At 48.1% G+C, this 24,942-nt stretch overlaps 1 protein-coding gene across 8 annotated transcripts in view; it reads left to right on the top strand.

Moving 5' to 3' along the window:
- The first annotated feature begins 650 nt into the window (after positions 1–650).
- CAST (calpastatin) overlaps positions 651–24,942 on the top strand; it is a 75,861-nt gene continuing 51,569 nt past the window's right edge. For 7 of the 8 annotated variants that reach the window (XR_014270171.1, XM_082497123.1, XM_082497122.1 and 4 more), the window contains exons 1-2: positions 998–1,040; positions 15,638–15,703. Coding sequence is in view for 7 of the 8 variants with exons in the window: in XM_082497123.1 (XP_082353249.1) it covers positions 1,011–1,040; positions 15,638–15,703 (96 nt within the window). In the remaining variant the exon portion in view is untranslated. Of the gene's footprint in view, positions 803–997; positions 1,041–15,637; positions 15,704–24,942 lie in introns of those variants that run through there. The other variant, XM_082497118.1, reaches the window with a different exon arrangement.

Raw genomic sequence — 24,942 nt, 5'->3', positions numbered from 1 at the left:
ATGGAATAACTCGAGCTGCGGTAAATCCTCTAGGCGTGACCCCTAACACCACGCCGACCCACGGGATGCGTGACTGGGTTCAGGACGGAGGGCACTGGCGTGGCGGGATGGCATCCCCAACCTTCTGTGACATTTCAGGCCGAGGTGACGGCTGAGGCTGGAGGCTGACGGAGGAGCCAGCGTGCAGGGGGGGTGCCGGGGTACCAGGGACACCGGGATGCCGGGAGCCAGGGGTCCTGGGGCAGCCGGGGGTGCTGGGGAAGCCCTGACAGGGCAGACCCCCACCAGGCGCTGCCCCAGCACCAACCTCCCACTTGAGGGCTGTGTGTCCATACCCAACACTTGTCCAGAGGAAAGGCTGAGGGACTGAATTTCACGAGGGAAAGAAAAGCGTCTCTGCATTTTATTTTTTTCCCACGAAACCCCCGTTTTATTTGTTTTTGTTTCTTTTTTTTTTTAAAGAAAGGCCTCTCCCGTCTCGAGTGAGCGTCATCCTGCCACCGGCGCTGCGCGGGCGAGGGGCGCTGGGGGCCGCCGCCTCACGCCCGCTGCCTCACCTCTCCCCCCCCCCCCGCCCGCCCGCCTCAACGCGGGCCCCGTCAGCACCGCCGGCCCCCCCGGCCGCGGCCCCGGCAGGAAGGGGAGGGACCGGCCACCGCGCGGGACGGCAGAGGCTGTGGCGCTGGGACCGCTGCTCGCCGCCACCGGCCCACCCCCCGACCCCCCGCTTCCCCGGGTCCCGCAGCAGCGCCGGGGGCAGGCGGCAGGGAGCCCCGCGGCCATGTCGCAGCCCGGAGCGGTGGTAAGGCGGGGGGGGGCGGGGGGTGGAGGAAAGGAGCGATGGCGGGCCGCGGGCGCTGCCCCCGCCGCCCCACAGCCCCGGCGGGGCCGCCCGTGCCGCGGGGGCCCGGCGGAGCGGCGGGTGCCGCCCTGGGGCGGAGGCGGCTGCCGGGGCGCGGCGCGGGCCGGGCCGGGCGGCGGCGGGGCGGTGAGGAGCGGCGGGGAGCGCCATGGCCTTCGCGCGGTGGTGGTACGCCATGGTAAATAGGGGGCAGCGGAGCGGGCCCGGGGAGCCAGCGGGGGAGCGGGGGGGCTGTGCGTGTTGCGGGGGGGGGGGGGGGGGGGGGCGGACGGACGGACGGGACGGGACTCCCTTGGGCGGGGTGGCCCGCGGGCTCCCTGCCCGCTCCGGCGTTAAGGCTTAAGGAAGGGATAAGGAAAAGGATTTTGTGGTGACTGGAGGTAAATCAGCGCTTTTTCTAAAGGCTCGTGCGGCAGAGCGCCGGGCCGGATGAGAACGCGGCGTTCCCGGGCCGTGCCTCCCCAACCCCTCCGCCGGCTTTTACAAGCCAGGCTGAAAAACATGCCTTTTTTTTTTTTTTTTTTCCGTGCTGTTGGCTGTTTTCGTAATCTTCTGAAAATAATGCAGGCTGGCTAGCTGGCGAAAAGTGTACCACGCGGCGATTTGTGACGTAAGGCAGAATTTATAGGGGATTGCTTCAGTTTTGGGAAGAACTCGGCCGTGTGACTTTTTTCAGAAGCGTGTTCTTGGCGGCAGGTGGGTGTCGGAGCTGCCCGCAGTAGCCCGGCCGTGGCTCCGCGCCTGGACTTAGGCCGCGACTCACTACTGTGACAAACCTGCCATTGCCTTAAAAAGCCGTCTTTATAATTTATTAGTCATACGAGGAAACGATTGGTCTCTCTGTGGAGTAGTGAGGAAAAGTTTGCATTCTTTTAAAGTTTTACAGAAATTATACATCATGGAAGCAGGCTTTCAGAGAAAACGTCACTGTAGTGTGTTTCCTAAATATATCATTAGGTAGATGAAATCTGTTGAATTTATAATTGTACTTTTAAATTGCTCAAAGTAGGTTGGGTTGGTGTTCAGTAGTGTTTCAAGTATCATTCCCTGTGTCAAGTCAGATCAGTGATACAGTGTGGTGGAGGTGACACAAAGTCACAATCAGGCAAGTTTGGGAATTGCTGCATTAAGTGATGACACGAATGCTAAAGGCCTCAGTGGTCCTGGGTCACTGAGTCCAGGGTAAGAAAAGATACTAAGACACCATGACTGCCTGTGATCAGGTACGGAAACCACTCTTCCACATGCTCGTTGGAAACCCATGGTTGCAGTTGTTGGCAGCAGCACAGGGCCTGCAGGCCTCCGTGTGAGACACACGTCCTCTCTTGTCCTGTGCCCATGTGTCACACAGGACAGTTTCTGCCTGGAAGACCTTACAGCCTAGAGGATAAGTAAGTGAAGCAGAAAACGTTGGAGAGAGGAAGAGATGCAAAAGGCATTCACTGGTTGCTCTACCAAGTACCAAGGTTGTTACTGGCCGGTGTATTTAATGCAGAATGGGATGGTTTTAAGAAGAATCTAGTTTTCACCTTTCCATTCTTTGCATTGCTTGATTTTAGTTCCCCTGACACCTCTTTCCATCTGGCAGTTTTCTGATCAGTTTCAACTGAAAACGAAGGTCTGCATAAAATGATACGTCTCCTTTAATATCTGTAATGGAAAGTTGATTGACTTCAGCAGAGAACCGTGCAAGGAGACTTCCCTTCTCACCCAGTTACTAAGCGTGTCGTCACTGCAGTCCTCAGAGATGCTGCGCAATGGCTTTGAACCGAAGGCTTATTAATGCTGATGGGGTTCCTGAAGTTTAAAAGGAATTTCTTGAAGCAAGACCTTTAGTTGAGGTCTGATTTTTGCGAGCACAGGCTAAGAATGCGGTAGTGTCTTCAGTTGTTAGTATGTTGCTCTGTGCTTTTCACCTAGGCCATATACTTTGTGAATGCTCTTTGACTCAGAAGTTAAAGGTGTGTCTATAAAACAATATGTATTAAGGGCAAAGGAATACAGGAAGTCTGGACTTTCTTCAAGAAGGAAAACTTGAAGGTGCAGGAGGTAGCTGTGCCCATGTGCCGCAAGATGAGCCAATGGGGAAGAAGACTGTTCTGGCTAAACCAAGAGCTCTGGCTGGAACTCAGGAGGAAAAGGAAAGTTTATGGGCTATGGAAGAAGGGGCAGGCTGCTCAGGAAAACTGCCAGGGTCTTGTGAGCCTATGCAGGGAGAAAATTAGAAGGGCCAACGCCCAACTAGAACTTAATCTGGCTACTGCTGTAAAAGACAATAAAAATGTTTCTACTAAGGAGAATCTCCATCCTTTATTGGATGCAGGGGGAAACAGAGTGACCAAGGATGAGGAACAGGCTGAGGTACTTTATGCCTTCTTTGCCTCAGTCTTTAAAAGTAAGACCACTTGTTCTCTGGGTACTCAGCCCCCATGTCTGGACGACACGGACGGGGAGCAGAATGAACCCCTATAATCCAGGAGGAAATGGTGAGGGACAGGGACCTGTTACACCACTTAGACCCACCTAAGGCTATGGGGCCAGATGGGCTCCACCCAAGAGTAGTGAGGGAGCTGGCGAAGGTGCTCACCAAGCCACTCTCCATCATTTCTGAGCAGTCCTGGCTAACCAGGGAGGTCCCAACTGACTGGAGGTTAGCAAATGTGACACCCATCCACAAGGAGGGCCAGAAGGAGGACCTGGGGAACTACAGGCCTGTCAGTGTGACCTCAGTGCTGGGGAAGGTTATGGAGCAAATCATCTTGAGCACCATCATGCAGCACATGAAGGACAAGCAGGTGATCAGGCCCAGTCAGCACGGGTTCCTGAAAGGCAGATCCTGCTTGACCAACCTGATCTCCTTCTGTCACAAGGTGACTCACTTAGTAGATGAGGGAAAGGCAGCGGATGTTGTCTACCCAGACTTTAGTAAAGCCTTTGACACCGTTTCCCACAGCATTCTCCTGGAGAAACTGGCTGCTCGTGGCTTGGATGGGCATATGCTTGGCTGAGTGAAGAACTGGCTGCGTTGTCGGCCCCAAAGAGTGCTGGTGACTGGAGTTAACTCCATTTGGGGGCCGGTCACAAGTGGTGTCCCCCAGGACTCGCTGCCGGGGCCGGTTGTGTTTAATATCTTTATCAAGGACCCAGACGAGGGCATCGAGCGCACCCTCAGTAAGTTCGCAGACGACACCGAGTTGGGCGGAAGCGTTGGTCTGCGGGAGGGTAGGAAGGCTCTACAGAGGGGTCTGGACAGGCTGCATCGATGGGCAGAGGGCAGCGGTGTGTGGTTCAACAAGGCCAAGGGCCGGGTCCTGCGCTTGGGTCACACCAACCCCATGCAGCGCTGTGGGCTTGGGGCGGAGTGGCAGGAGAGCTGCCCGGCGAAGAAGGCCCTGGGGGTGTTGGTCGAGCACCGGCTGAATGCGAGCCAGCGGTGTGCCCCGGTGGCCAAGAAGGCCAACAGCATCCTGGCCTGTATCAGGAATGGTGTGGCCAGCAGGACTGGGGCAGTGATCGCGCCCCTGTGCTGGGCACTGGTGAGGCCCCACTGCGAGTGCTGTATTCAGATCTGTGCCCCTCACCACAAGAAAGATATTGAGGTGCTGCAGCGAGTCCAGAGAAGGGCAGTGAAGCTGGTGAGGGGTCTGGAGCACAAGTCTGATGGGGAGCAACTGAGAGACCTGGGGGTGTTCAGCCTGTAGAAAAGGCAGATGAGGGGAGACCTCGCTCTCTACAGCTCCCTGACAGGAGGGTGTAGCAAGGGGGGTCTATCTCTTCTCCCAAGGAACAGGCAATAGGACAAGAGGAAACGGCCTCAAGTTGCCCCAGGGGAGCTTTAGCTCGGGTATCAGGAAAGACTTGTTTATGGAAAGGGTTGTCCAGCATTGGAATGGGCTGCCCACGGAAGCGGTGGAGTCGCCATCCGTGGAGGTATTTAAAAGACGGGCAGACGTGGTGCTGAGGGACATGGCTTAGTGGTGGAGTTGGCATTGATGGGTTAATGGTTGGACTCCATGATCTTAAAGGCCTTTTCCAACCTAAATGATTCTATGTTTCTATGAATAGTGTCATGACATTTTTCTGCACTGTAGAACAGGATTAAGATCTCAGGATAAACTTTCTTGTTCATGGTAGTTCTTTGCGTATTTTGCGAAGGTGGGATTTTGAGTGGGTTTCATAGAATCGCATAATTTTCAGAGTTGGAAGGGACCTCTAGAGATCATCTAGTCCAACTCCCCCGCTAAAGCAGGATTGCCTAGAGCACATTACTCAGGACTGCATCCAGGCGGGTCTTGAAAATCTCCAGAGAAGGGGACTCCACCACCTCCCTGGGCAGCCTGTGCCAGTACTCTGTCACCCTCACTGTAAAGAAGTGTTTCCATGTATTTGAACGGAACTTCCTATGTTCTAACTTGTGCCCATTACCCCTCGTCCTGTCACTTGGAACCATTGAAAAGAGCCTGGCTCCATCCTCCTTCAACCCACCCTTCAGATACTCGTATGCCATAATAAGGTCTCCCCTCAGCCTTCTCTTCTCCAGGCTAGAGTCCCAGCTCTCTCAGCCTTTCCTCATACGGGTGATGCTCCAATCCCTTAATCATCTTAGTTGCATGTTTTGTTTTTAGTTAGTGTTGTGGTTTAGGCCAAATCCATCACTGGGGACCCAAGGGACCCTAGACGGGACCGACAGATGCTCCCCTCTACCCCTCTACAAAGAGAGAGGCAGAGGAGGAAAAAGAGACTGATGAGTTTAGAAGGAACTAAACTAGTTTAATGAAATATTAATAATAAAATAAAAATAAATAATGAAATATATATACAAAACAGTATCAAGCTCCCAAGATGACAGTCACATCACCGGCTGGCACTGGGGCAGTCCCAGGCTGGACTCAGTGACGGACGGGAACTGGATTCCAGATCTGGATTCAGGATGGGGATCACAGGCAGACAGAGTCCTCCTCAGACGTCGGCCATTGAGAAGAGCCCGTGACCCTTTGATCCCTCAGCTTTTATACTGAGCATGAGTCAGATGGGATGGAATACCCTGTTGGTCAGTTTTGGGTCGCCTGTCCTGTCCGCTCCTCCCCGCAGGTGGGACCCCACTGTGCTTTTCCGCTTCCGACCCTCCAACGTGGCAAATAACAAAGTTGGTTGGCCGTGGGGGTTATAGCAATAAGTATAAGCAGGAGCCTCTCTGCATCCCATGCCTGGGCATCAGCTATAAACAATTGGCCTTATCATTCTGAGAGAGTGAACACTGTCTGCACAATATGCAGTTAATTTCAGTTGTTAGAAGAGGCCCAGCTAAGAAGCGAAGTTACTGAACAAAATTGGTTCTGTTTTACCTCAAACCAGGACATTCCACCCCTTATTCCATACCATTTGCATCTTGCTCAGATTACTATTACTTTTATACATCAAATTTACACACAGTTATATATGATATGGATATATGCAGGTCACTTATCTACGGTTTATGTTTATATACCAAATTTTAAGTCCATTTAGTTCATGATTGCAGGATCTCATCTAAGGGCAGGAAAGATGGTACAAAATTCATTCTGGTTCGTGCCCATTGGTAGCATGTTCATCTTGAAGAGCTTGCTGGACGCCACTTGGTGAAGTTAGCTCAGGTTTCATCACCACTGTGTTATCCTGAAAAACACTTATTGAACACTGTTAGTATTATGTAGTGATCAGCATCATACTGCTCAGGATTGAGTATTCTCACCGAGGGTTAAATTCCCTTGGGGTACACATTGAACTTCTCCATCCTTCAGCATCACCCACCAAGTACATCCAGGTCCTTGGGCAAAAACAGTCCCGCGAATGGGTTTGCTTTTGCCTGAAGCAGGAAAAACCCAAACAGTTTTCCCTAACAAATTCCTTTCATGCACCACAGGGACTTTATCCCCTTCTACAGTATGTAAAAGGTCTGATTGAGCAGGACCGGCTCGATTGATGGATCCCCTGGTGTTAACTAACCAGGTAGCTTGTTGTAAATGCTTGTCCCAATTTTTAAAGGTTCCACCTCCTATAGCTTTTAGGGTGGTTTTTAACAGTCCATTGTATCGCTCAATCTTCCCAGAAGCTGGTGCATGATAGGGTTTATGATATATCCACTCAATACCATGTTCTTTTGCCCAATTACTTATAAGATTGTTTTTAAAATGAGTCCCATTGTCTGACTCAATTCTTTCTGGCGTGCCATGTCGCCACAAGACTTGCTTTTCAAGGCCCAGGATGGTATTCCGGGCAGTGGCATGAGGTACGGCATAGGTTTCCAACCATACGATGCTTGCTTCCACCATTGTAAGCACATAGCGCTTACCCTGGCGAGTTTGAGGGAGTGTGATGTAATCAATTTGCCAAGCTTCCCCATATTTATATTTCAGCCATCGTCCCCCATACCACAAAGGTTTTAACCGTTTAGCTTGCTTGATTTCGGCGCATGTTTCACAGTCATGGATAACCTGCGCAATAGCGTCCATGGTTAAATCCACGCCTCGGTCACAGGCCCATTTATATGTTGCATCCCTTCCTTGATGACCTGAAGTGTCATGGGCCCACTGAGCTAAGAATAGTTCACCTTTATGTTCCCAGTCCAAGTCTGTCTGGAAAATTTTAGCAGCCTGATCCGCTTGCTGATTGTTTTGATGTTCCTCAGTGGCCCGACTCATGGGTACATGGGCATCTACGTGACGTACCTTTATGACTAGGTTTGCTAGCCGGTCGGCAATGTCTTGCCACAGCTCAGCAGCCCAGATGGGCTTACCTCTGCGCTGCCAGTTGCTCTGCTTCCACTGCTTTAGCCACCCCCACAGAGCATTTGCCACCATCCATGAGTCAGTATAGAGATAGAGTATTGGCCACTTTTCTCGTTCAGGAACATCTAATGCCAGCTGGATGGCTTTTACCTCTGCAAATTGACTCGATTCACCTTGTCCTTCAGCAGCTTCCGCGACTCGTCGTGTAGGACTCCATACAGCAGCTTTCCACCTTTGATGTTTTCCTACAATACAACAAGACCCATCAGTAAATAAGGCATACTGTTTCTCATTATCTGAGAGTTCATTATATGGTGGAGCTTCCTCAGCACGTGTCACCACCTCCTCTGGTGGCATCCCAAAGTCTTTGCCTTCAGGCCAATTTGTGATCACTTCTACGATTCCTGGGCGATTTGGGTTTCCTATTCGAGCTCACTGCGTGATTAAGGCAACCCACTTACTCCAGGTAGTATTGGTGACATGATGAGTAGAAGGAACTTTACCCTTGAACATCCAGCCCAGTACTGGTAATGGGGGCGCCAGGAGGAGCTGTGCCTCAGTACCAATTACTTCTGAAGCAGCTCTAACTCCTTCCTATGCTGCCAAGATTTCTTTCTCAGTTGGAGTATAGTTGGCCTCGGAGCCTCTATATACCCGACTCCAGAATCCCAGGGGTCGACCTCGAGTCTCCCCTGGTGCTTTCTGCCAAAGGCTCCAGGTAGGGCCATTGTCCCCGGCTGCGGTGTAGAGCACATTTTTAATGTTCCGTCCAGTTCGGACTGGTCCAGGGGCTACTGCATGCACAATCTCTTGTTTAATTTGCTCAAAGGCTTGTCGTTGCTCAGGGCCCCACATAAATTCATTTTTCTTTCGAGTCACTTCATAGAGAGGTTTCACAATCTGGCTATAACCTGGAATATGCATTCTCCAGAAACCCACAACACCTAAAAAGGCTCGTGTTTCCTTTTTGTTAGTAGGTGGGGACATAGTTGTTATTCAGTTAATTATATCCATTGGGATCTGGCGACGGCCATCTTGCCACTTGATTCCCAAAAACTGGGTTTCACGTGCAGGTCCCCTGACCTTACCTCTTTTAATGGCAAAACCTGCTTTCAGAAGAATCTTAATTATTTTCCTACCTTTGTGGAAAACTTCTGCTGAATTACCCCACACAATGATGTCATCGATGTATTGTAGGTGTTCTGGAGCTCCACCCTTCTCCAGTGCAGTCTGGGTCAGTCCATGGCAAACAGTAGGGCTGTGTTTCCACCCCTGGGGCAGTCGATTCCAGGTGTACTGGACACCCTCCAGGTGAAAGCAAACTGTGGCCTGCACTCTGCTGCTAAAGGAATAGAGAAAAAGGCACGAGCAATGTCAATTGTAGCATACCATTGGGCTGCCTTTGACTCCAGTTCGTACTGAAGTTGTAGCATGTCTGGCACAGCAGCACTCAGTGGTGGTGTAACTTCATTCAGGCCACGATAGTCTACTGTTAATCTCCAGTCCCCATCAGACTTTCGCACTGGCCATATAGGGCTGTTAAAGGGTGAGCGAGTTTTGCTGATCACTCCTTGGCTCTCTAGCCGGCGAATCCGGTTATGGATGGGAATCGGGGAGTCTCGGTTGGTGCGATACTGTCGTCGATGCACCGTGGCAGTAGCAATTGGCACCTGCTGATCTTCAACCCTCAGCAGTCCCACAACAGAAGGGTCATCTGAAAGACCGGGTAAGGTAGACAGCTGTGTAACATTCTGAGTCTCTACAGCTGCTATACCAAAAGCCCACCGATACCCTTTTGGATCTTTAAAATACCCTCTCTTGAGATAGTCTATGCCAAGGATGCACGGAGCATCTGGACCAGTAACAATGGGGTGTTTCTCCCATTTATTCCCAGTTAGGCCCACTTCAGCTTCTAATACAGTCATTTCTTGAGATCCGCCTGTCACTCCAGAAATGGTGACAGTTTCCGCCCCTTTATGATTCGATGGCAATAGGGTACACTGTGCACCAGTGTCCACCAGGGCTTTATACTTTTGTGGCTCTCATGTGCCAGGCCGTCGAATCCGCACAGTCCAATAAACTCGGTTGTCCCTCTCCTCCTCCTGGCTGGAGGCAGGGCACCTCTACTGTTGACCATAGTACCTACGATTATCAGATCGGTTCCTACCTGGTCCGTAGGATCGCCTACCGTAGGTTGGAGCAGCCTTCCTCCTGGAAGAATCCTTTCTTCTATCTGCTTCATTTTGCAGCTCAAGCACCCGTGTCTGTAGGGCTGAGGTAGGTTCTCCATCCCACTTCTTCATGTCTTCTCCATATTCACAGAGGCAAACCCACAGGATATCTCACATCGGGTTTGATTTGTCTTGAGTCGGAGGGTGCTTTTTCTCTTGAGTAGGAGGGCATTTCCTCTTAGCAGCTGCAACATGAGTCTGTACGGGGAAAGAATGGAGTTTTTCCTCCACCTTGGTTAGTTTATCAAACAGTTTATTGGTTTGCTCAACTAATTTCCGGGTCATTTGCTCTTTTTTCTCAGTCAGTTTCTCAGTCATTTTCTCGGTGGTCACAGTCAGCTTTTCTATGGCTGCCACAGAGAAGGGACCAGAGAGACTGTCTTCATACTGTTGTACCTTATTAACCACTTCATTTACAGTTGGTGTGTCAGTATCGCATCCTCCCCAGACCATTGTTGACAATGTGTGGTAATATGTTGATGGTGCACTTTGTACAAACTTTTTTAGCATAGATCGTTTGCATGGCATTTCATCAGGGTCTACAATCACTTGCCCATCACTATAAATCACCTCTCACACAGCCAATTCTCTCAGGTACTTAATACCTTTTTCCATGGTGGTCCATTTACTTGGACGGCATTCGATATCGTCCTTAAAGGGATACCTGCGCTTTATGGCTGACACCAGTCGCCTCCAGAGACTGAGAGTGCTTGTCTTTCTCCCAATCTCTTTATCAATCCCTCCATCCTTGGCCAGGTTTCCCAATTGCCTAGCTTCTCTGTCATCTAAATCTAGGGTATCTGCCCCACTATCCCAGCATCGGAGCAACCAGGAGACAAGTGTTTCACCTTCATGATGACTAAAGTCCTTCCTGATACTTCTCAGATCTTTCATAGAGAAGGATTTAACAACTCCCTCTACATCTGAGTCCTCCTGTGGTGAGGCTGCCCGAGAAGGGGCCTCTCCAGCATCTGCTCTAGAAGGACTCTGGCCTTTGTCTGTTTTCAAAGGTCTCTTTCCCTTATCTGGTCTTGAAGGACCCTCCCCTGGATCTTCTTCAGAACTCTCCCCCAAGCTATGTGACTTGAGGTGGTCTTTGTCGTAAGGGGCAGGGGAAGGAGTTGACCTCTTCTTCTTCCTCCTGGTTACCGGGGCGGCTTGTACCGATTTTGATGGAGTTGGAGTAGTTTTGGTACTGGTTGTAGTGGCTGCAGTAGGTTGTGCCGGGAGAGGCGGCGGCGTGGCTTGTGCCGCTGCAGGAGGGGGCGCGGCTTGTGCCGGGACGGGCGGCGGAGGGGCCGGTGGTGTTGCAGTGGGGGGGGCGGCTGCCGGTGGCGCCGGTGCCGGTGCAGGCGGCGGCGACGGCGCCTGTGCCGTTGCGGTGGGGGGGGCGGCTGCCGGTGGCGCCGGTGCCGGTGGCGGCGGCGGTGGCGGTGGAGGCGCCTGTGCCGTGGCGGTGGGGGGGGCGGCTGCCGGTGGCGCCGGTGCCGGTGCAGGCGGCGGCGGAGGCGCCTGTGCCGGTGCCGTGGGGGGGGCGGCTGCCGGTGGTGCCGGTGCTCCGGGGGGGCAGCTGCGGCCGGGCCGGGCGGGGCCGCGGTTCGCGCCGCTGCAGATCGCCGAGCGGCTGCGCGGGTCTGAGTGGCGGCAGCGCACGGTCCCCTACGGCTCCCCCTGCACAGATGTTTCACAATACACCACCCCTGCACCACATTCAGGAGCCCCAACAACAAAATCACGATCTTAAGAAGGTACCAGTCCTTATCCTCAGAGCCCAGGAGGTTTCCATGCCCCAGCTCTGAGGGTGTCACATCGGCATAATTATCAAAGGGCGAAGTAAACATTCCCCGGGTAGAACCGAAAGTATAACTAATAACAGAATCCATCACCTGATGCCCAAGATATACAGGTAGAGCTGTTACCCAACTCATCGTGTTATACATCTGAATTGCGAACCACACCAAGACAGCACCTTTAAACCTTCGCATAAAAAGACAAAGAATAAATGAAATTTGCAACACATTTGGCAGGTTAGACCAAGTTGACTGCATTAAGGTCCAACAAAGCTGTTTAAAGGCATGATACACGATTTCGTATAAGAACGACATGATGCAAGCTGTCTGTTCTAATCTCCGAGCAAACTGGAATTCAAACTATTTGGACAATTTATCACAGCTCTGGTGGAGCACTGTTCGAGCCCCACATTGGGCGCCAATTAATCTGTCGTGGTTTAGGCCAAATCCACCACTGGGGACCTCAGGGACCCCAGACGGGACCGACAGATGCTCCTCTCTACCCCTCTACAAAGAGAGAGGCAGAGGAGGAAAAAGAGACTTATGAGTTTAGAAGAAACTAAACTACTTTAATGAAATATTAATAATAAAATAAAAAGAAATAATGAAAAATATATACAAAACCGTATCAAGCTCCCGAGATGACAATCACGTCACCCGCTGGCACTGGGGCAGTCCCAGGCTGGACTCAGTGACGGACGGGAACTGGATTCCAGATCTGGATTCAGGATGGGGATCACAGGCAGACAGAGTCCTCCTCAGACGTCGGCTATTGAGAAGAGCCCCTGACCCTTTGATCCCTCAGCTTTTATACTGAGCGTGAGGCAGATGGGATGGAATACCCTGTTGGTCAGTTTTGGGTCGCCTGTTCTGTCCGCTCCTCCCTGCAGGTGGGACCCCACTATGCTTTTCCGCTTCCGACCCTCCAACGTGGCAAATAACAAAGTTGGTTGGCCTTGGCTGTTATGGCAATAAGTATAAGCAAGAGCCTCTCTGCATCCCATGCCTGGGCATCAGCTATAAACAATTGACCTTATCATTCTGAGAGAGTGAACACTGTCTGCACAATATGCAGTTAATTTCAGTTGTTAGAAGAGGCCCAGCTAAGAAGCGAAGTTACTGAACAAAATTGGTTCTGTTTTACCTCAAACCAGGACAGTTGGTAAAATTCAAAAATATTTTGGGCCAAGCTAACAACTATAAGGAATGGTTGTAGCTTGTTAGTTAAACTGGAAATGTAACTTTGTGTGCCCACTGTTTGTATGACAGAGCTGGAGATGCTCCTGTCTGCTGGCTTGGTTATGCATATGTTTCTTTGGCATTGTAAGGAAAGATGAACAGAAAAAGGAAAGTGCCCAAAGGAAAAGGCGACTATGTCATCCACTTGGGAACGTGAAGGAACAACACATGAATACTGTCCCAGAAAACCTGACTTTAGTCTCTTGCTAAACAGATTGATTTATTTGCATTTATTTTATTTTTTTATATATATGTATTTTACTGGAAGTTTCAAAGCTTGGAAATACAGGGCAGAGACGAGCTGTTAAAGGGAATTTTTGAAAAAGGGTCCCTTCTCGTATTTTAAGCATCAGCTGCTCAGGGAACCAGCATGGTCTTGTCAGAAGGCTTATTAGGAAGTTGTGCTTTCCAAGGCTACCTGCTTAGGATGGCATATTTTCAAGCGAGGTAATACTTTCATAGGCTGTTTTATTACCTGAGGCCAGAGAGTATCAGCGCTTGACGTGTACACAGTGCGTGACAGCAACTTACTTGATAAAAAATTACTTTGGTTGCGCCATACATACTTTGTTCCCATGGTTAAAATAAACAGCATTTAGCTTTTAAGTCAAAGTCTCATTATTATATTTGCTGTTTGACATAACCTTGTGGAGGGAAGATGGCATGCATTTAATCTCTCTCTAACTTCAGTTAGGGGTGGCAAAGTTGTGGTCCTTGTCCTGATCGATACCTTGTCTTGTCTGGCCAGTGAAGCTGTGCTGGGGTCCCTCAGGGAGGTGTCGTTGATGTTCTGCTTGAAGGGTGGTTGAGGGAATCCTGCCAGCCCCCTTGTCCCGCTGCCCCTGCAGGCAGCGCAGACCGCTGTATCTGACTGCCTGGTCCACAAAAAGTGAAGAAGGCAAACGCAGAAGCCTTGGCATGCAGGAGGGGACACTCCGAGCTCCATCCACCCGCTGGGGCAGAGCGTATCCCTCCCTGCATAGTCCCGGGACTGGGTGCTCTATTGATGCTGTGTTGTGTCTGGTACGGGTTTCCTTGGTGTGAAGATGAGGACATGGACTTAGGGAGGAAGGGTAACACTGGGCTTGGCGCTGGTAAAAGTGTGGCACTCTCAGTAGGAGCTAAGTAAGGCTCTTGCATTCTGTGATGTGGTTTCATAACAGAAAAGAAAAGAAAGTCTGGGCTTTAGTTGGTGTTGCTACTTTTAAAGCTATGTCCAAATTTGAAAAAGCAAATGAATAAAAGCAATAAAATACATGCATTGTACATAAAGATCTGCTTGCTTTATTAGTTGAATTAGCTGGACTCGGGGTAGCACTTGGCTTTTCGAGTGTTGTGATGCCAAGAGTATCCATTCAGGAAGAGAGCCCGGCGTACACGGCACAGTTTTGCTGGGCAGGAGCTGTAAGTCCTGAGCCTTACAGCAGCGCTGGCCCTGGAGTTACCATTTTGTCAGCAAGAGCACGCTCACTGACATTGCTTTTACTGGTATGTATGTAGTGTGCTTTTATGGTAGCAGTAAAAAGCACAGATAACTGGGTTAATTGTGTCTATACTGAAAGCGCTATTATGGGGCAGTGAGTCAATTCATCTCTTACCTGAAAAGACAACCTACAGGGCTTGTTTTTCCTCTGAAGAGGCACAATTGGAATATGAGAATTCAATTTTCAATTTTAAAACTTGTCAAGTATCTCAGTCATGCCCAAACTAATTTTAAAAACTTGAATTATTAGAGGTTGTCTAAAACAATTTTTGAAATTTTTGTCAGGTACCACCATAATGGAAACAGCTTAGAGACGTGCTATTTTTTTACTTTTAGGTTTATTGTTCATTCAGTTATAGTATTTTCCCAGCCTGTCTGCTGATGTGCTCAAACACATTCCTGTTGAAGATAGTGCAGTGATACATGGATCATTACTTTCTCCCTATAGCCATGTAAAGAAAAATCTGTAGGAACTCATTACTGTAGTGGGTTAGCAAACTCTACCTCCTGCTGCTCAGTCCTCAAAACAGAAGGGAATAAATGAGTCTCAAATCATCTCCTGTCTTTACTTAACAAAACAAACCATGCATGAATCCTCATTCCCAGATGTCTCAGTTGCTGTGGGAAATTGCACCAGCTGAGATATTAGATAATTACTATATTATATTGCCTTTTATATTCATGGTAAAATTTCTTGCTTTTTACTTTTTTTATTCTAAAGATTAAACAATATGCTTTTGAAAAAGATTTTTGAGGGACCCTATTCATCACTTTTCAGAGATACAGAGAGTAGAACATGTGCTGGATGCCAGTGTGCATGCTGAACAAGCTGTGTGTTTCTGTACATTGCCGCAGGTGGGGACCAAATGGGATTGCACATCAGGTTGGATGAAGGCAAGAAGTTTAAAGTCTTGGAGGGGATGAAAGAGTCAGGAGGTTTGGGGAACCTGGAAGAACTCTGATGTGCACCTGTGCCTGAACTGTCACAGCATTTATTTTTTGTATATCAGCAGCAGAATTCTAGAAATGGTAGTAACAGCTTTCTTCCAGGTAAGGAGGGCTAGGCATAATGAGCATTTTAATGTGTCTGAGGGAAGTTCAGGTGCTGGAGCAGATGCTCATAATTGCACATGTTGTGTTGATCTGTCAGAGCTGTTCAGTTTCTGCTGAAGGCTGTGGGACTGACGATATTTCTGAAGCAAGTATCAGAAAGAAAGTGTTCTTTAAGATCTTAATAACTACACGTCTATTTTCTCTACTTACAGCATGGTGACAAGAAGGCAAGCGGAGCTTCTTCGAAATCGGGAGAGCAAAAAGCAGAAGCAGCAGAGGTAAATTCAAGTGTTTAAACATATTAAGAAGAAAAGTTTGTCACCAGTTTTCCTCCTGTACAGATTTTTGCCTTTTGATAGCAAAGTAGTAGTTTTCAGATAATGAACTGGTGACTGTAGTCACTCATTATTCATTCTAGGAATGTGTAGGTTTTGTCTTGTGCTGCTTGAGCATCCTATTGAAAATATTTCTTTGCTCTGCTCATCCTTTCACAAATACTTCGTGTTAGTATCAGCGGAAATGATCTCAGTGGATGTGTCTGTTCTGCAGTGCAGGTACACTTTGGCACCTGTCTGATGTTCCTGGTTTTTCAGTTGTCCAGAAGTACAGATGAAGTGAGTGCACTGTGACTCTTTCCACCTTGTCTGCATGATGGCTTTTCTTCCAGAAATACAAATCCAAATTCATACATATGTTGCATGTCTAGACATCCCCTGACACACTTGTAAATATGGAGTCAGTGCTGTGTTTTATAAAAAATACTTATTTTTCAAGATATTGCCTCCTCAGAAACTGACATTTACAGTTCAAGGGTCTCTACTCAGTTTTAACATTGAGTTTACCCAAGCAACTTCATAGTCTGAGCACAGCGGCTGCTGTTAACGATCAGAAGCCGTACGGGTTGTGGGCAGTGTTGGGATCAGTACTTTGGAGGGTCTCCTCTCTCCCAGCAGCTCCAAGCCCTGTTAGCCGTCTGGAGGTAGGTCCTTGTGTGCTACAGTGCGTCAGGCTGGTATTGCGAAGAGGTGTCGTCCAAGCCAGGACGCAAGCACCAATACTGCTCGTTAGTTCACCAACAGCCTCTGCTATGGCAAGCGGGAGCAGTGCTTCCCCAAGGAAGGCTAACAGCAGATTCAGAAAGAGAAGAATTTGTAGAAACGTCTATTACTAGTTGTCTACTTGTTGGCTTCAAGTGTCAGTTGTTGATATAGGGAAGCCAGAAATAGTTGTGCCTGATACTTTCTTCATAGCAGAAGCTATTTGGACAATAACTTTCTCTAAGCTCTGGTGTGTTTAACTGCACTGCAAATCAAGGCCAGTGAACGCTTTTATTACCATCCTCTGAAGGAGGTGATTAAAGCAATTATCTTTCTTTCCCGTCCAAATACCAAGGAAGGCTTGTCTAGCCTGTGAACGTGTTCCTTCTTTCCTCTCTAGACAGTTTAGTTTTTTTCTTAAATAGCATTGTTCTTTTATACTTTCTTAGTTTAATGCCAAATTCTTTGACTGCATGTTTTTGCTCTTTAATATAGAAGTGCTGACTGCTTTGTGGGAAGGGTGGGAGTCGAAGCCTGTAGTTTGGGTTGTGGAGTTACTATTTCTGACCCCTCTCTGAGAAGATCTATTTCTAGCTAGCAAAAGAAGGCTGTTACTAAGTTTGTTGTCCTGATGCTTTTACACTCTGTGTGTGTTTCCTCTTTTGAATTTCTTTATATATTTGGCTTGTTCCATTGGCTTCACAATGCCTAAAAGTGATAGTAGAGCAAAACACTTTCCTTAGGCCCATTGAATAGCAGTAACTCCACCACAGTTCACATCGACCTCCAAGACACTCTGATTTTTTAAGCAGTTGAGGTAGCAACTCAAAATCTTTGTATGGATTTCCCAAGAGTCTGCGATGTTATACTTTTGTGTAAAAGTTGGAGGTTATTCCTGTGGTCTTCAGTTTTTGAAGTAGAAATTGATAAACTATCTGTAGATAGCTGTGGACAGCCTTATCTAGAATATTGAGTTTGTTCCCTGCTCTACTAGAAAAGGTTTGGTAATGGGTTATAAAAATGAGAAGGAAACACAAAGGTATTTGAAGAGTTCATATTCAGATTGAAGGGAAAATTGTGAAAGCCCGTATGCTCATTGTTTAGCTAAAAATAACAATAAATGACTCTGTCTCTCAGATTCTTTGGGTACATAATCCTGAAGGAGTGAGAGAAGAAAGTGAAGAAGAGCAAAACTTTGAAAAGTAAAGGTAGGAAAGGTTTGATGCAAGTTTGAGTAGGAGATGCTAATTAGCCACAACACCGAGGAGAACTCAAAATGGGTACTGTTAAGGTGTAGAATAGGCTACTTAAGCCTTTCCTTCTTAAAGACTTAAAAATAGATTGAAAAAAACACAGCAGGTTTACTGTGACTAGAAACCTGCTTGGTAAGACATGACTTGCACAGAGCTGCTGAGGAGATTAAATGGCTCCATAAGATTTTTTCATTTCTAGCATCATAATATAATAAAATAAAATAATGCTTTAAAAGAGTTACAAGTTACCAGCGTGAAGATGATCTATTTAGTAACACTGTAGTTTTGCAATTACATGCAGTCATAGCAGGGAATACATGCACTTTATCTATGATGTACCAACAGATGTTAGTTCATAAGATTGTTTCTTCAGGAAGTATTTACTTTTTAAGTTTCCAGTGAGTTACTGGAAGTACTGGAAAGCAGTACTTTCATCCGTAGATTTCAAAGTGTTGCATAAAGGAGACTAGACACATTAGCTGAGTGAGGTAGATAAAATGTGGGGAAGGGGAGGTGCTGAAGCCCGGAGCTGGAATTGCCTTCCTTAAGGTCATCCAGCTGCTTGGTAGGAGAGAAGAGAAGCCAGGTCGCCAAGTACCAGGCTGGTGCATGCATCTGTGTGGTAAAGAGCCTCCTCAGAGCTGTGAGGGGAAGCCATGAACTCACTGAAGGCGGTGATCCTTTCCCTCCGAATCGTGGAGCCGGCTTCCCTTCCTGCATGGTACCAGTGGCACAGCTGGCAGCTGCAGCTTGTGTCGACTCCTCACTTAAAAAGGGTGCTTCTAAAATCCATTGTGTTGTACTCTGCTGGGGTGGGTGACACTGGTCCCACAGCTAGAGCTTGCTGACTGGCCGGGAGGGACAGACAGAGGTGAGCTCAGCGGCCGTTCCCAGCAACCTCCGCTGTGCTTCGTGGTCGTCTTGCTTGGAATGTAGAGGTTGCACACAGTCCCTCCCTGCTTCTCTTCCCAAGAGTCCACTGCCACCTCTTCTGCTCAGTGGCCAGAAGCATAAAGCTTTTGGCAGTATTAAGCTTCCGACTGGTGCCTCTCTTCCTTCTAGGATACTAAATTTAGTCTGTTCGGTTTCTGAAAACAAAAACTGAGGTGTGGCCTTAAGCTATGTACCCATTTTACTTTAACCCTCATCCTCCACAGTAGCCTGCGGTAGTTACTTTGCTTACACTAATACTCAGTGCCATTGCATCCAGCACAGGAGAGAGGGGTTGTGAAAGGGTTTTGGAAGGGGTAGGGCTGTGGTACACTGCTTTACAGGGCCATGTTGCTCTTGGAGAGATTGATCTCCTCCACTTCATTACTTAATGATGTTGTCAAAGCAAAGAGACCCTCAGTGGATTGCTTCATTTCAGCAGTGCTTCTCAAGTTTCAGGTCTAGACAGACTCGGGGGTCTACTTTGTGCAGGAATGGTCAGCTTTAGGTTGAGATACACATAATCTGTCAATTTAATGATGAGCAACTGAAGGTGCGTCTGTACATGGTGTCTTGTAGAAATATGCAAAAGATTTGCTGGAGGGACAGAATTGGAAGCTGCGGGTGTGTTAGAATATGTAATTGAAAGAAGAGACAGGCAGTTCACTGTCAACTATGCTGATAAAGAAAGTGTGTGTGTGTTATAGTTGCATTGGGCACTGCTCAGGGACAAAGGTTCAGGTCACAGGGATATACCTCAAGTCTTTATGTCTTGGTTTTCAGAACCTTACATTTGTTAAATTCACATTCTGAAGAGAATCAGACACTTGAGAATCTAAATCGGTTTCAATGAAATGTTTTCGTTCCTTGTGGATGTGTGTGCAGTAGATGTTAACAGAAAAGAAATGATGGTTGCTAGAATTGGTGGTTGCTCGTGCACTTGAAGCTGTTGCCTATGTTTGCAGCTGGGATGCACCTGCCACCCACTAAAAGTGAGTGACGTGCTGCTGTTTTCTCGTCTCTGTCCCGCTGTTTTCTCACTGTGTTTTGACATCATGGTCATGCATCAACGTATTTGCAGCATGCCATTGCAAAGTGTATGAAATTTCTCTCATTCCCTCTTGATGTTCCAAGGCTTTTTGGCAATTTTGTATGTAAAGTGTTAGCATGTGAGAGGCAGCTGGTGTGGTTTTCCTTTACCCCTCATTTTGACATCATCTTCAGCTTACATGTGCCCTTCCACCAATTTCAGGTCACTTCAGACTCTGTGTGCCATCAAGGCATTAGTGCTCTAGAAGCTTTTGGATGCTAAAAGATAAATACTTACAAGGGGAGATGAGACAAAATCAGTGAAGAGAAACCCAGGACAATTTATAAAATGAACTTAAGAAGTCCGTGGGCCACAAACTGTTTGAATCTGTGACAGTATTTGGAAGGAGTATCAACATGTACCTAACCTATTTCTACATCACTGTTCTTGTTTTCTTTTATATCTGCTGTTGGCTACTGCAAGGGACAGGGAAACGGGGTATGTGTCGGTTCAGCCGGCCTCAGTAAGACGGGTCTTGTATTGCCCCTTCAGAGGGCTGCCCTTGAGGGCACGCTATGTTTGGTACGTAGCCACGTGTGTAATTCATGAGCTTGGTGCAAACCACACACTGCCATTCTCCTCTGAAAACCTCCTACTCTGTTTTGGATCGATTCATGCTTGTGTTATAAACTGCACATCATCTGGAAAGACCTATTCTCTTTTTACTGTTGTAGAGGGAAATACCCTGGAGAGCTTCTGTATCAGTCTAAAAATGTAGCCTGTGCATAGCTGGTGTCTGAATGTAAAAATGTGGTATTAAAGGGAAGGTGGAGCCATACATTCTGGGAATTTGAAGCCTCAGCTTAGAATGGGGCCATGTTTTACCAGATATGGTATGAAACAAGACCCTCCATAATGCATCCTGCCATTTCGAGTCATGCTTTACAGCAGTGTAGACAAAATACCTGCTGCTTGCTCAGCTCATTTTTCTTTGCTTAACAGGAAATACATTCTTTACTTTGAGAGAATGACAGTGATAATTGGTGCTGAAGCATTACTATCCTTTTAGAAGTGATTCTTTGCTCTAACATCAGGATTTCCGTGATAGCTTTTAATCCTGATGCTTGCCATGCAGGATTTCTTATCCAGAAAAAAGCATTAGAGTTACTCAGAGTCCAGGGGCGTAATGCTGACTAAAGACATCATGACTGGTTAAAAACTGTTGGGGTGCCCGCTGCTGGTCTGAATTGTGGAGGTGCATAAGTAACTTTGATTACAGCCTTTGTGAGATTTCTTTCTACTTTGGTACCAAATTACTCATTTTAAACTGCATTGTTTGTTGTTTGTTTTTTCCCCCCTGCACCGGGTGCCAGGGGGTGCTGGCAGGGGTGTCTGCCCGGGCGTGCTGGGGGCGACTGGTGGCCACCTCAGGGGAGTGTGGCACTGATCCGTCCTCAGTGAGGGAGCGGAGGGGTTCTGAAGGTACAGCACCAGCTTGTTTCCTGTCTTCCTTTTCTGTTTTGGTTCTTCTTCGGCTAAGATGCAAAAGGTAGTTGAAAAATAACATTATTTCAGTTAAATTTTGGTACTTGTTGGGAACTGTTGTGATGTGAGGCTCTTCCCACCATAGGAAGAAGTAGTGTGCTTGTGCTGTTCAAGCAATTCTTGAATGAAAGGTTGAAAGGTGGAGGCTGAATTGCTGCTTATGGTTGTCAAAAGCATTTCCAGAACAGAGATTTTGCATTCTTTTCTCATCTGATTTTTTTTTTTAAAACAACTGCACCATATGCATTCTTATTGCAATATTAGAATGAACATGAATGTTATAGTCCAGTATGAACATTTAATCCATATTTCTTGACACCAGTCTTAATGCATGTCTTCACTCGGAAAATCTACATATCAAAGGGATATGTGTTTTATCTCCCCTTTATTAAAAGTGGGGGAATTAATATTCCACTCTGAAACAGTGTTTTGGGTTTTTGTTTTGAAGCCACTGCTAATAATGAAGACTAGATTATGAGTACCTGTATGCCACAGCTTTTATTCCTTCACACGTAGTTCTGTACAGACTCTTGATTCTTCTAATTCATTTTATAAAGAAGCTATGCTTTGATAATTCGTTAGCTCTGTTGTTATCAAGTTGGGAAGCCAGGTGTGAGTACAGCTGCAAGGTGATTCTTCAGCTGATTGTGTCTGAGACTGTCACAGAAAAAAAATACTCATCCACTTCTGGAAGGGGAAGGAGATGGGAACAGCTCTGATGGATTTCTTGATAAAGGGTGTCAGAGCTGGTTTGCCGGGAGGGAGCATTGTGTGGAGGATGCTGGGAAGTACATAACATCATTATTTTAATAGGCTTAAAAGAAGGATGAACCTAGTGGCATGATGTGCCCAATTTTTATGCTTTTACAAATGTATTAAGGGGTAGATACCAAAGAAGTTACTGTTGAAAGATGACACTGGGAACTGAAATGTATTACTGTAGTTAGCCTATCGTGGTCAGTATTCAGTAAAGAATACTGATTTGATGTCATGGCTTGATTTTGCACATAGCTTATCTCCCGGTAGTCTTTCTCTACTCCACAGAAGATTTATTTGCTTCTTTTTCTTCTGTCTCCTACCTGCACCTGAATTGCTGTTCCACTTACTGTGAAACAGAAATGTTTGCATTAACAATTTTTGCTTTATGCTGTTTGATCAATTAATGTAAGTTCATGCACAGAACAAGGATTTATTTCACTCTATTAGTTTTTTTTCTAGTTCAAACTGGGGGGGGGGGGTGGCTAGCCTTGTGCTTGAAATTTTTGAGTATGTCGATATGTGTCGTAAAAACCTCCTTCTGCACAACAGTGCGTTATTTGTGGATTTTCAGAGTGTCACTGTTATGTTAGACAGTCTTAGGTCAGTCCTGAACACCATGGACCATGAGGTCCTGGACCAAAGGCTGAACCTGAGGTAGAAATCGAGAGCTGTGATGCTGAAGGCATACCCAAAATACTGATGGCTCTTCAGACGTCTGCTCTTTTTTGACAATTTTTTTCCTTTTCTTTTTGAACATGGAAAGATAGCGCTTAAAATTTTGTGTTCCTTTAACAACCTAATAAGTTATTTAAAAGTTGAAGCATTTGCAGATAATGCTTATTACTGCGTCTTTAATGCACCACATCTGAGACAAAACCCGAGGTGTTCTGCATCTTGGCACTGTCTCTACAAAGAAGTAATGCATCATACATTCATCACCTGCCTTTAGAAGCATTGTCACCTAGGGCTGGAAGACCATGATGTGAATTAAAAATGTTCAATGTAATGGGGCTTGAAGAGTGTGTGAAAGGAGAGTGTCTGATGTTTTAAGGGTGTCTGGTCAGAAGAGCCAAGAGAAGAAAATATTGAGACAAACATGACTGACATATGATGCAGCAGTCTGTGATAAGAGCAAACCTGGTCAGTGGCACCAGCTGGACGTGTGGAGCATGATGATGTTTATCTTTTCAGCTGGGAGGGTAAGGAGAGGGAGGGAGACATGCTCAGAGATGTAAAACCTGAGCAGTTAGCATCAATGAAGGCAACAACCAGAAACAAACCTGGTCAGCCGCAGTGGTGGACGGGCTCTCAGGAGACTGCAGCCAACCATGACTTTGCGACTGTTGAGGATGGAAGCCCGAAGGTCTGGGATGTTGGTGGGACAGCGCCAACTGATGGGGCGATGTGCAGGGTCACAGTCCAGTGCCTTGTGGGCGTCTGTGTCCTCCCCAAACCAGGTGTGCATGTGTATTTGTTGGCAAAGCTGAAGCTGGACCAGTGGGCGAGTAGGGGACCCCAGGTCTGGGCAGGATTGTCAGATTGGGTGGGGGGTCTGTGCTGGTTTTGGGGGGACCCGTGAGTGTGGGGTGCCTGTGGGATATATGTGTGAGTGCTGCATGTTTGCAGCGAGCACCGAGCTGGACCAGCCAGTGAGCAGGGGAGCCTGGGGAGGTCAGAGGGCCAGGGTCAGGGTGTTGTGCCAAACCTGGGTTCTTTACGCGGGGCGCAGAGAGGGGATCCACACGCGGCGGCGAGGTCCGTGTTGATTTCCTGGCTGCGCAGAGACGGGTGCTCGGTGGAAGCTCCACAGAGCTGCCACACCTCGGCTTATACGTTGCAAGCTTTTGCATTTTACGAAAATCCACTCATTGGCATACTATACTCATCACCGGCGGCTCATGATTGCACATTAAGCTCCTGTTGGCTACTGGCATTCGCGCTTGGATCGAAAGGTATTGTACACTCCACCCCAGAGGGTGCGGAGTCTGTGGTTGCAGTAGTGACCTGCTGCCTCCGCCGGCCCCAGAGGGGGCCAGGAAGGCCAATGGCACCCTGGGGTGCATCGAGAAGAGTGTGACCAGCAGGTGGAGGGAGGTCATCCTCCCCCTCTGCCCTGCCCTGGTGAGGCCACATCTGAGTGCTGTGTCCAGTTCTGGGCTCCCCGGGTCAAGAAAGACCGGGATCTGCTGGAGAGGGTCCAGCAAAGGGCTACAAAGATGATGAGGGGATTGGAGTATCTTTCTTGCAAGGAAAGGCTGAGGGACTTGGGGCTTTCTAGTCTAGAGAAATGAAGACTGAGGGGGGATCTTATCAATACTTATAAATACTCACAGGGAGGGTGCCGGGGGGATGGGAACAGTCTTTTTCCAGTGGTGCCCAGTGACAGGACAAGAGGGAACGGGCACAAACGTGACCGTGGGCAGTTCCATCTGAACCTGAGGAGGGACTTCTCTCCTGTGTGGGCGGCAGAGCACTGGCACAGCTGCCCAGAGAGGGGGGGAGTCTCCCCCTCTGGAGCCATTGCAAACCCGCCTGGACGTGTCCTGTGCCACTGCTGGAGGTGCCCCTGCTCTGGCGGGGGGTGGCACTGGGGGAGCTCCAGAGGGCCCTTCCCGCCCTGACCAGTCTGGGACTCTGAGGGGACAGTGCTGGCGTGTGTGTGCAGCTGACAGCAGTGTGGCCGGCCGTGCCGGTCTTATGTGTGTCTGTCTGTCTGTGTGTCCCTGGATATGCGCTTGGCTTTGCAACCACATCCCTCAGCCTGGGCAGAGACCCCCGGATGCTGGCTGGGCTCCAGCAGCTGGGCAGGTCCGTAGTGGGTGATACTGGTCTGTACTGGGCAGCACTGTATTTCAGCAGCTAGTCAGGAAGGTCCTGGGCTGGAGCAGCTGGTGGAGGCAGTCACACTCTTAATATCCCTTTAACAGAAAAAATCACTTGGCAACATACTGTGAAGTCTTGAC

Source organism: Vanellus vanellus, assembly GCF_965231255.1.
Source record: "Vanellus vanellus genome assembly, chromosome: Z".
Lineage (NCBI taxonomy): Eukaryota > Metazoa > Chordata > Aves > Charadriiformes > Charadriidae > Vanellus > Vanellus vanellus.
The sequence above is the reverse complement of the archived record's forward strand: the minus strand, read 5'-3'. Positions and strand labels throughout refer to the sequence as shown.